This window comes from Rhopilema esculentum, chromosome 7, assembly GCF_057945365.1.
Source record: "Rhopilema esculentum isolate cy_ngs chromosome 7, ASM5794536v1, whole genome shotgun sequence".
NCBI lineage: Eukaryota > Metazoa > Cnidaria > Scyphozoa > Rhizostomeae > Rhizostomatidae > Rhopilema > Rhopilema esculentum.
The window spans coordinates 8,391,181-8,403,837 of NC_142821.1; the positions used below are offsets into that span (position 1 = coordinate 8,391,181).

The window sequence follows — 12,657 nt, forward strand, 5'->3', positions numbered from 1 at the left end:
AAGCATGAAATACAAGCAGGAAGCACGTGTTCCAAGAACAGGAGTGCCTGGGCATTACCGTGAGGTCTCACATTTCATGTCTCCATTGATGGATCTACCTCATTTGATGACCATTAAAATTACATTGATGTATGTTGTATCTATGTAAAATGTCTTTGACGTAACATGACTAATCAAAATATTTTTTTTCGGCCAAGTGTACAATGCAAATCTGTTATTTAAATCCTCATATTCTTTTCATTTGCAAATATGCCTGGCCATAGTGAATTTCTTGCTGGCTGATCTAGAGTTAACTTGGAATGAGACCAACCAAGTATACGAAAAAATTAACCTTGAGATTTAGGCCCATTTTTTAGAAACTTTCAAACTCGAGCTCTTCGATAAACGCGATAAATCTCAGGACTTGCGATGACGCCACTGCCTACTTTGCTGGTGACATCGTGACAAGAAATTTCATTAATTTTCTTTTACATTGCTGGTTTTATGGTCAGCAATTATTATGAGCATTTGTGATAAGGAAATGCTTAAAATGCTTTCACTCTTCTATTAACAGTTTTCTTCCTTTACCAAGCCAGTTTATGTAGGTTTAAATGAAATACTATTAACTGAGACTGTAGACAAGTACTGTGCGCTTTAGTTGAATGTTGCCTTAACTGAAGACAAATTGTTTGTCGCCTAAAGGTCCAATTTATGCATCAAAGTCTTTTTTAGATTTTACTCTGAGAGTTTTCTTTTGCAGTATACTGCTTTGCCGAAACAACAAGCGCTGGCTCCAAGGGACCTTACCAATGGCCAGAAACTGCATTTGGTCTGAACGCTACGATTTCGTGTCCACATGGGCCAGCTGCCGCCACAGCTACACGAAGGTGCGCAGGGGATTACAACTCTGGTGCATCTTGGGATGACCTTGAAGACACTGCTTGTAATTTCAATAATAAGCGTACAAGCGAATTGAATATGCTGTCAGAGGTAACTTTTAGCACAAGTTGTATAATGGGGGTATGAGCAAAAGTTCTTGTTTTTGCCCGTCACGTTCATTCGATACTAGAGGAGAGCTTAAGTTTGTGTCAGTACATGTTAACGATTGCTAACACAATATTTGAGCTAATAGTCTGCATTAATTGTAGGTGACAATCAATTCAACGAATGCCGAGACCATCGCTTCAAATCTGAATGATTTGACTAAAAACAGTACGATGTTGACGACAGATGACACCCTGTTAGCAAGTGAGACGTTTGAAAACCTTGCTGCTAGCAATGCCACTTCAGAAAAGGTAGGTGATGGTTATGTCACCATTGTCTTGTCTTGTCTTGTCTTGTCTTGTCTTGTCTTGTCTTGTCTTGTCTTGTCTTGTCTTGTCTTGTCTTGTCTTGTCTTGTCTTGTCTTGTCTTGTCTTGTCTTGTCTTGTCTTGTCTTGTCTTGTTTTGTCTGTCTTCTCTGTCTTGTCTGTCTTGTCTGTCTTGTCTGTCTTGTCTGTCTTGTCTTGTCTTGTCTTGTCTTGTCTGTCTTGTCTGTCTTGTCTGTCTTGTCTGTCTTGTCTTGTCTTCAACCCTATTTCAATCTGAATTTAGTAATTTAAAATAAACATTATCGATAAAAAGACCAAATAGTTAGCACCTATTTACATGTGAGCAATACATTTTTAAAGTGGCCTGTTTATATCAGCTGAGACGTCATTCTAAGCCCTTGTACCTCTAAACGAGAAGCATTTCTGTCCATTTTTTTAGTTTTTTTGGTAGCCTTAGGTCCATTGATGTATTCCTAAGATTCCTAGAATTCAACTTGCATATTTCTATGAAAAGATTACACATGTATTGTGGAGCCAGTCCATGAATCGATTTGAAGACCATGATATTTGACTCACTAGTGATTAGCTCGTCTATGGTCCTCCAGCCAAGCTTCTTTATGAGTTGTTGGCCCAGTTACAAGACGAGCAGGTCGGTTTTGCAGTTTTTGTAAGTGTTTGACCTCGGTCAGACCACAACAGCCCCATACTGAACAACAATAGCAAAAGTTTGGCTCCACAGTACTTGTGAATATAGTCTTCAGAGTTGCTTCTGGCAGAAAGGATTTTGCATGCTTCAAAAAGCCACTTCCTTTTGGAGACCTTGGAAGAAATTGTTTAAGTGTGTTCCTTCCAACCCAATGTGTTATCGATCTGTATACCAGGATATTTGGTTTTTTGAAACAGCTTCCAACTCTTTATCCTGAATTTTTAGCTTCAAAGATTTGTCTTTATTTTTAGCTTAAAAGATTTGCAGCGGTTTTGAATTTTATTTTTTCAGATTGTTGATGACATGCTTAAGATTGCCAGCAACATATTGGAAACAAACGAGTCCACTTTGGCTTCTTCTCAAACACAGGGAAAGGCTTTGACGAAGTAAGCAAGATTAACTTTAGATAACATACTTTTTGGAGCTTTACACTATTTTAGAGATTCCCAAATGTTTAGCAATGGTATAAACCGAATGTGCCGTAAGCATTACTTTCGAATAAATTTGTTTTCTCTCAATGTGACGAAAAGCAAATTACTAAAGATCAAATGAAGATGAATTTTCTGTAAATATGCAGATAACGTGATTTTTAGATATTCACGTAGTTTAACTATTTAGATCTTTGACACTCAACTGTGAGGTTATTTCATATCTTTGCTCTCTGTCTGTTTTCTCGATTTATAAGAGGGACTGAATCATTTCATGTACTATTTTTGAAGCTGCTCCCATAAAGATCTGAAATTCTTTTCTCAACTCTTCGTATGAAACACCCTCTTTAACTGTTAATCTTGACTTGAAGCTGCCCGTTCAAAAATAGACCCGACAAAGATGCTCTGAAATTGTTAAACCTAGTATAACATACACTAAAGTTGCTTAGAAGTCTTGCAGATTTTAGTATAGTTGCCCATAACCTCGTTGATTATAAAGAATAAACCTTAGCAGATCCTTGATTAAACTAGGTTTGGGAAAAATATGGCCAGTTCTAAGTTGCTAAACGGCTTTCGAGACATTATCCTTAATCAGTCCATTTCTTTAACAAGGATCGAATGAACCCAACCCACCCCCACCCCCCCCCCCACATAAATGATAAGTGTGACACCAGAATTATTGTCCGTTTTTTGAGTGTCTTCTAATAGAGGCTTTTTAATGGTAATTGATTAATTTCTAACCCTTTTGTTTATATTTATTATAATACGATTGCTGTTTGCATGTAGAATTTTTATGACTCTTCATTTTTTGCAGGATTGTTAATGGAATCGTAGCATTAGCAGACAAGATTCCTTTACCAAACAAGACTGGGGTGCCAGTAGTTAAGGTGTCTAGTGGTGTTGCCATACAGGCTATGAGAATTGATTCGAAATCTAAAGCAAGTTTGAGTTTTGCCTTGCAAAGTACTTCATTTTCAAATGGCAGCGTTGTTTCAAATCAGAACTATGATAGGAATGAGGTAGCTGTCGGGCTTACGTTGCCAGAAACATTGATGAGGTAAAGGCTTCTTTTACTAAGTGCTTTGCTTATAATAAACTTTTGGTTTTTTATCAGTCGTTAAGTATGTTCTTGGCTTCCAATGATGCATGATTTCGACCAGCATGGCAACGTGTTGGAATCCCTGAATAAAATGCGTGAAGGGTTTACTTTAAAATTCCAAACTGCAGAAATACACGATCATATTTAGGTACAAGTTGGTTCACATTCTCTCTACGATTATCGAGAAAGAATAAAAGCTATAATGTAAAGCCCCTTACAGGTTGCACATAGTTAGTTGCACCTGTCAGTTTTGCAAGGTTTGTAATCCGCTATAATAAATCTCTAAGAAACTTCTATTTGAACGCTGTTCAAATTTTTCCTCCAGACTACGAGTTGGACCACAAAAGGTTGAGCTTCAAATAAATACTTTATATATTAAAGAGTGTCTTGAAGCAAATCATTCATGGAAATTTTGAAATTGGTTTTGACGACATTTCTTTGCACAAGAAATACAGCCTCTAAATGTCTCATGAAAACAGTTCTGTTTTTATCGAGGCCTTCCTTCTAGAACAACAAATTTGTATCTTTACAAAAAATATTTTAAAAAATCACACTGTATATTTCTAGCTTTTTAAACGGTCGATTACGACGCAATGTAAAACAGTCATGCTATGGCAAAGAACGTTTTTTAAACACATTTTCAATCGGCCACTCGAAAAAGGCGATTTGAATACAACATAATTCCGAACCTTTTTTACACGAATAAGTTCGTTCCTGGGAGCCTAAAATTCCATAATTGCTGCTTGCAAATTCATTGTTCCATCAATTTCGTTGTTCCATCCATAACTTGTTTTTACAGTGATGTAAAGAATAGTGTTTAAAAATGTATTTTGCTTATTTTTGCAGTGACGTAAAAAATAAGGGTGAAAATCGAGTCAGTTTTGTGGCGTACAGAGGCAACCAGTTCTTCCAATCGACAAAGAAAAACGCTCTCGGTCGTAGGGTTATTGATTATTCGTCAAAATCAAACAGTTTGGTGATATCAGCGCACGTAAAAGGTGCAGACAGAGTCAATCTCAGTCAACCGCTGACTGGAACGTTTCAGCAAACAAAACAGTCTAAGGCAGATAAATGCGTATTTTGGGATTTCAAAGCAAACAGTAAGTTTTTTGTGGTATTCCAATGCGTGTGAATTTTTTTCCAAAAGCTGAATAAATGTATCAGAAACAGAAGACCCTACGTTCCTGTAGTTAAACAACTTTTCAAAGATGCAGAGCGCTAAACCTTTTGAATGTGGGTATTTTTCAAGTTGGTATTACGTCCAGACGTATAAAAACGATTCCCTTGGATCATGTGACCGGAAATAAAGTTTCGTTTGTCAGGTTACAGTTGAAAGAATTAAAAGAAAGGAAAATTGAAAAGATGTACTACTGCTCAATTTCTCATTGACCATCGAAGTTTGCTAGGTGAATATGACTGAGTGATCTGGCTGCTTATGCAATGCGTTTGTGCTCTTAGTCTTGTAACGAAAAAGAAAAACCCCAATAACAGCAACATACAATGATTTGACCAAGTGAAGTCCCACCCATTCTTAAGATATATGTACCAACTTGACGACCCCCGTTATATGATGCATACTGAGTATTCAGCTTCTGCGTTTATAACCGTAATCGATGAAAGTATTGCGAAAAGTATTGCGAAAAAAGCAAGTAGTTCCAACGTTCATGGCTTGTTTTGATCGTTTTCGCAGATGGCTATGGTGGCTGGTCATCCGAGGGTTGTCGTAAAGCGTCAGCAGCTGATGGTAGAGTGGAATGCAAGTGTGACCACATGACCAATTTCGCCATCATCTTTGATGTCTACGCAGGGGCAGCGACGTCACATGATCCGACTCACGAGACGGTCCTTGGAATAATATCTTTCATAGGAATTGGGTTATCTCTTGGTGGCCTAATAATTACTTTAGTAACGCTGCTGCTTTTCAGGTAAATTGTAACTTCGATTCAAAGGTATTGTTCAGAAGAAATTCTTACTGTTCTTATCTTGGCCTCTGCAACAATAACATTAGATGGCCAAAATGTTTCTTCTAACAGAAGCGAAGTTCTGAAATAGTCTTTTAAGAACTATAAGTTGGGAGCGGGATCTTTAACAACTAGGGGGCAATTGCTCCTCTATCCGCAGTGAATAAAGTATTTCCTTTTCTTTATATAAACTCCTCCCCCAACCGATTTTCCTTCGAAATGGCTACGATGCAGGATAAATATGCTCAATGCATTTTTATCTATTCAAATGGCATTAGTTTTGTATATTCTAGGAGTTACCCTTTGAAAAAAGCTCTTGGGCTGAAAGGCAAATTTCCTCTTAGATAAACATTGTCAGGTGTTTTTCGCTACCACAAAAAACAACTCTGAACCTCCCTCAACCACACCAGACGAGCCCCAACACTCCAAGCTACCCTCGAGCACTCTAAAGAACCGCCAACAACTTTGAACATACTAGCTAGCTTAATGTTAAGTTTTAGTAACAATTTTAAACCACCGTGAACCACTAGATATCATTCCACTCCATAAAAATTTCAGAGTAAATTTTTTCTGCATTAAATTCATCATTTAAATTTTTTTTTGTAGGCGCCTACGTCGCACGCTCCCATCGAGGATCCTTATTCATCTCAGTCTTTCGCTTATTCTCACGCTGCTAAGCTTTGTTATTGGAGCCGATAGAACGGAGTCGCTATACGTTTGCCGTGGGTTCGCGATCGTCATCCAGTACTTCTTACTGGCTTGCTTCTTATGGATGAGCGTGGAAGCGATCAATCTGTATTTATCATTTGTTGTCGTGATGGGCTCATACGTCACAAGGTTTATTCTAAAAGCTGCAATCTATGCATGGGGTGAGTATATTCCTTAATTTCAAAGTTTTATTGAAGAAAGAGAAGCTAGCAGTGCTGTTGGCAGCTTTTATCGCCTTTAGGCCTAAATTTAAATACTTAAAAACATGTTAAGAGTTTGGCGAAGCCTGTCAGTAAATCTTAAGCTCCTGTCACTTGCAAAGGACAATCTGTTGTGTGATGTCATCTCGACTATACTTGCATTTTAACCCAACATGTTTTATCTAAATAAGATTAACATTTGACAAGGGCGATTGACAAGAACGGCCGATCATTTTGGTCAGGGAACACGCAAAAAACACAACGTGGTAAAGTGTTTCTACCTTCACTGGGGTTTGTTGCTGTCTGACGAGATTGAAGTTGATTCATGTTCCACAGTTGTTTGTTCATGTTCCATTGCTGTAGGTTCATGTTCCATCGTTGTTTGCTTATGTTCCATTGTTGCTGATTCATGTCCCATCGCTGTTGGTCCAAAGTCAATTGCTGTTGCTTTGTGCTCTATTGAAGTTGATTCATGTTCCACGTTTTATTTGTTCATGTTCCATCATGTTTAATCGTTGTTTGTTCATGTTTCATCTTTGTTTGTCTATTTTCCGCGGTTTGTTGTATGAACCAATATTTTTGTTTCATACCATTCAGGTCTTCCACTGGTTATAGTTGTCATAACAGCCTCATTGAGAATAAGTGACTATGGAAACAAAAAAAAGTAAGTTTTGTATTTTAATTGTGACACTCATGCTGGATTACTACTTCACCTCGTATTTTCTGTTTTTTTTGTGTAGCTGGCTCTACAATGAATTTTAGATCAAATCAATGGGGTTAAGTTTTCTGTAATAATGGATAGTGTATCTTACCCACACGGAAATACTATAAGAAACTTTAAGTAGCTTCTCCTGCCTGGAAATGTTAACTTATTTGCATTTATGGAAGTTGCTCACCTTCAAAGCCAAATGAATTATTACTAGATACACAATTCCAGACTCAATTCTAGAATTCTACACTAGAATCATTCATTTTTAGACTTTTTATGAGAAAGATTCTTCTGTCGTACAATGTAGACCGTTAGTTTCTTTACGATAGGGTCTATAGTAGTAACATCTTTTTATGGAGAGGTGTTAGGCCAAGCCTTTTTGCACAATCAGTATTTTACCATTATCTCCTTGCTCGCATCATCTTTACGTATTCCTAGCTTTTTCCATGCCCTGTTATTTTATCTTTCAGCTGCATCGTATCTGGCTATTCTGCATACGGTACCCTCTTTGGTCCAATTTGCCTTATCATTCTCCTCAATATCCTGGTTTTTGCAAGAGTATACTACGCCCTACAATCAAGCGACAAGAAACGGAAGGTCACAAAAGACCAACAGAGATCAGGCATATCACAATTACGTATTGCTGCCTCATTCTCTGCGATACTCGGCCTCACATGGGTGTTCGGTATTTTTGCTATTGGCGATGGCCGCTTGTTCTTCCAATATTTGTTCTGCATATTCAATTCACTTCAAGGCTTCGTAATATTCTATCTCCACGTGGCGAGGCATGAAGATGCTAGGAATCACTGGATCCATCTCATTACTGGCAAAGGGCTGAACTATCATCGAGCCACGATCTCTTCGTCATCTGGGAAGACACTCAGACATGGTCAGAGTGAAGACAAATACAGACTGAGGCTATCATCTGGAGACAAATCAAACACCCTGACATCAACATTAGAAAAGCAAACTAAAAACCTGGCCAAGGAATCGAGTGTCTCAGAGGCGTAAACTGTTCGGTCAATTGTCTTAAAACCGAAAATCGAGAAATGTGATCAAGAAATTTTTTCAAGAAATGTGATCAAGAAAGTGCTAGCTTCTGAAGCTCACTCCATTGATACGTGATGCCTACATTATAAATATGGAACAGTGTGATTCTATTGTCCTGCACTGAATTTAAACAGAATGTGTATTTGCCACATGCCAGTGTGGTCCTGCAACAAGAAGCCCAGTATTGGCACAATTTAATTACAGAGACAATGCTGCCTTTCTCTGTCCTGATGACACCCTACTGCTCCACAATCTTCCCTCCAAGATTAAGTTGATATCAAAATCCCCACAAATGAGGACATAACAGTTGAAGAAGGCGCATTAACGAGTTATTTCTTTTCGTGTGAATCCAGCGATAGAAGAAAATATCAAGAGACATTTTTTGAAAAATGCTGTCACAAAATGGCACTTTTTGCACTTTTTGAGATACTAAATTTTTGTCAAAAATAATTATAGCTAATTATGGTAATCATTTTGAACACTAGTACGGTATTGGGATTAATGAAATCACTGCTACTGTAAATAAACGAATCGCACTTTATACGTTTGTCACGTCACAGATAAAGCAAGACAATAAATAACTTCATGAAGTATACATTTCTAGCGAGTTTATGCAGAATTTCTAGAAAAACTCATGTTTGCCTTTGTACCAGTGACCCTATAGATGGGCTTCCATGCTTCAACTGTGTTCGTTTCTTAGAAAGAAAAAATAACAATAAACTTGAGCCTGGAAAACATCGCGCTTATAAGGTACTTGAAAACCAATAAAAACAAATCTGACACACCCAAACCACGCCCTATTTACTTTGTTTACTAATAAGGGTTTTAAAAGCATGAGGAAATTGCCGCCCCAGGAAAAAGTAACTCTTCTTTTGGACTCGCAGCGAACAAGATAAATCGATTTAAGGGTGTATATTTTTGTAGATTGGGTAAGGATGATGGTAGGCTGCAGTTGATGCTTTATGTATTGTGGCTGGCCACATAAATTCTTATTTATGTTATTTGCACTTGTAGCTAATTTCTTTCGAGATACTTCTTTCACAATCCTGTCATTGAAGGAATTTTGACAACTCAAATCTAACTAAAATGAAACCTATGATAAATAATATGCATCATGGTTTGCAACTTTTTGTGCTCAATTTGGATGAGATGTGCATTTAAGAAAGAAAAAATATAGATGCTCAGATAAAAATATAGAAGTCTAAAGCCATATGTATTTGCATAATTTTGAAAGCAAGCTGTAATTCAAATTCTTCTGATTTTTAGGTATGTTTCCGTGAAATATATTGAAAGTTGAATTTAGAACTATATAGGGGTATGATAGAAACATACTTTACTCTGGGAAACTCAGTTATCATTATTTTACACTGAATTCTATGGCCGTTCATCCAATTAGGTGATACTTTTTTATTTATTTAAGTTGATCTAAGTGATCTGAAAGAAAAACTTGTTGTCAAAATTCTCTATTTCTGCAAATCAATTAACTTACATAATTGTTAGTTTTTAAAAAATTTACGTGAACATATTCATCCTGAAGTACAAGTACAACATGCAATATTTTCAGAGCAACACACCCCAATCTAAGAATATTAATATTTAAAGATTTTGCCAAAAATCCTGATTTTTCCAAGTTCAAAGGCTAACCTTGTCTGCCAAATTGTGATACAAAGGTTGTACATAATCTGCAGGACATCAATGTCTTTGATAGGTATATTTAGTTTTGTTTTGTGAGTATAATAGCTGGGTATCCACAACTTGGTATATATTTCCCTTATTCTGACGTTTTATACTCTGAGAAGTGTCAGACGAAAAGTATTTAAGTATGTTGGGAAATGTTTGCTTTTCTCAAAGCCATTTTCAAGATCTGTACCGCCTCAAAATTATTCACGAGAAAGATAGCTCTAGCCTAAGCATATCCCGTTAAAAACTGGACAAAAATACGCATTTTCCAAGCCTGTATGCATATTTTTCAAGAAAACTTCGATGCAATAGTTTCTCTAAATTTTTGCGGCTATTATTTGTACTTTCCTTGGGAAGTACTTTTGGCAATAATTTCTCAGTACAAAAGTCCAATATAAGCATATTTTTATCAAAAATTTATGGCAAAAAATCAACATTTTTCCAAGCCTATAGGCTTACCTTCTCAACTATAGGCTTACCTTCAAAATTCCATACATAGGTATTTACACATTTCATTAGACACTTTTCCATATATCTTCAAAACACACAGACAGTGCTATTTTTTGACTCAAACATTGCAATCTAAGTAAATCTTTATCAAAAAAATTATGGCAAAAAATCAACATTTTTCCAAGCCTATAGGCTTACCTTCTCTAAAAAATTCCATACATAGGTATTTGCACATTTAATAGGACACTTTTTTCCATATATCTTCAAAACACACAGACAGCGCTATTTTTTGACTCAAACATTGCAATCTAAGCAAATCTTTATCAAAAAATTTATGGCGAAAAATCAACATTTTTCCAAGCCTATAGGCTTACCTTCTCTAAAAAATTTCATACATAGGTATTTGCACATTTAATAGGACACTTTTTCCATACTTTTTTAAAACACACAGACAGCGCTATTTTTTGACTCAAACACTGCAATCTAAGCATATTTTATCAAAAACATTATGGCAAAAAATCAACATTTTTCCAAGCCTACAGGCTTACCTTCTCTAAAAAATTCCATACATAGGTATTTGCACATTTAATAGGACATTTTTTCCATATATCTTCAAAACACACAGACAGCGCTATTTTTTGACTCAAACATTGCAATCTAAGCAAATCTTTATCAAAAAAATTATGGCAAAAAATCAACATTTTTCCAAGCCTACAGGCTTACCTTCTCTAAAAAAATTCATACATAGGTATTTGCACATTTAATAGGACACTTTTTTCATACTTTTTAAAACACACAGACAGCGCTATTTTTTGACTCAAACACTGCAATCTAAGCATATTTTATCAAAAACATTATGGCAAAAAATCAACATTTTCCCAAGCCTATAGGCTTACCTTCTCTAAAAAATTTCATACATAGGTATTTGCACATTTCATAGGACACTTTTTTCCATATTTCTTTAAAACACAAAGGGAGCGCTATTTTTTGACTCAAACACTGCAATCTAAGCATATTTTATCAAAAACATTATGGCAAAAAATCAACATTTTCCCAAGCCTATAGGTTTACCTTCTCTAAAAAATTTCATACATAGGTATTTGCACATTTCATAGGACACTTTTTTCCATATTTCTTTAAAACACAAAGGGAGCGCTATTTTTTGACTCAAACACTGCAATCTAAGCATATTTTATCAAAAACATTATGGCAAAAAATCAACATTTTCCCAAGCCTATAGGCTTACTTTTTCAAAAAAAATTTCATACATAGGTTTTTGGACATTTAATAGGACACTTTTTTCATACTTTTTTAAAACACACAGACAGCGCTTTTTTTCGACTTAAAGGACAAGTGACACACTTTTCACCCTATCTTTTCTTTTCATTAACTTATAGATCATCTTTTAGAAGTAAGTTTTTCCTGGTTTGGAACAAAAAATTCTAATCAGGGGGCGCAGGGGGAGCTATTTTGCTTTTTATCACGTGACCCTATGACGTACATTGTGATAACTCAGAATTTTCCTGTAATTGATAGAGAGTTTACGAAGCACGACGCGACAGGTCCAGACGAACTGTATTCGTTTGCAAGCGTGTTGTAAACGTTAATATTGCACTCTATACCAGTAGCAGCAATAACAAATTATCACAATCTACGTCACGGTGTCACGTGATTCATTTCCCGCCATAATTTCAAATGGGTTTTTAAGTGGGAAAATGAAATCAGAAAGGAAAAATATTTCAACAACACTCTCATACAGCATTTTACTTTAAGTTAAAAGAAAAAAAAATTTGGCGCCAAAAGCGTGTCACTTGTCCTTTAAACACTGCAATCTAAGCATATTTTATCAAAAACATTAAGGCAAAAAATCAACATTTTTCCAAGCCTATAGGCTTACCTTCTCTAAAAAATTCCATACATAGGTATTTGCACATTTAATAGGACACTTTTTTCCATACTTTTTTAAAACACACAGACAGCGCTATTTTTCGACTTAAACACTGCAATCTAAGCATATTTTATCAAAAACATCATGGCAAAAAATCAACATTTGTCCAAGCCTATAGGTTTACCTTCTCTAAAAAATTCCATACATAGGTATTTGCACATTTAATAGGACACTTTTTTCCATACTTTTTTAAAACACACAGACAGCGCTATTTTTTGACTCAAACACTGCAATTTAAGCATATCTTTATCAAAAACATTGAGGCAAAAAATCAACATTTTTCCGAGCCTATAGGCTTACCTTCTCTAAAAAATTTCATACATAGGTATTTGCACATTTCATAGGACACTTTTTTCCATATTTCTTTAAAACACAAAGGGAGCGCTATTTTTTGACTCAAACACTGCAATCTAAGCATATCTTTATCA

The 12,657-nt window shown here is 36.0% G+C and overlaps 1 protein-coding gene across 2 annotated transcripts in view; it reads left to right on the forward strand.

Annotated features, from left to right (window-relative positions):
* Window positions 1-9,610, forward strand: part of LOC135683901 (uncharacterized) — a 31,224-nt gene extending 21,614 nt beyond the window's left edge. For both annotated transcript variants that reach the window (XM_065199282.2, XM_065199283.2), the window contains 9 exons: window positions 740-969; window positions 1,128-1,274; window positions 2,288-2,382; window positions 3,239-3,481; window positions 4,370-4,623; window positions 5,214-5,448; window positions 6,091-6,353; window positions 6,990-7,056; window positions 7,572-9,610. In XM_065199282.2, coding sequence (XP_065055354.2) covers window positions 740-969; window positions 1,128-1,274; window positions 2,288-2,382; window positions 3,239-3,481; window positions 4,370-4,623; window positions 5,214-5,448; window positions 6,091-6,353; window positions 6,990-7,056; window positions 7,572-8,112 — 2,075 coding nt within the window. In that variant the 3' untranslated portion in view covers window positions 8,113-9,610. The remainder of the gene's footprint in view (window positions 1-739; window positions 970-1,127; window positions 1,275-2,287; window positions 2,383-3,238; window positions 3,482-4,369; window positions 4,624-5,213; window positions 5,449-6,090; window positions 6,354-6,989; window positions 7,057-7,571) is intronic.
* The last annotated feature ends 3,047 nt before the right edge of the window (window positions 9,611-12,657 follow it).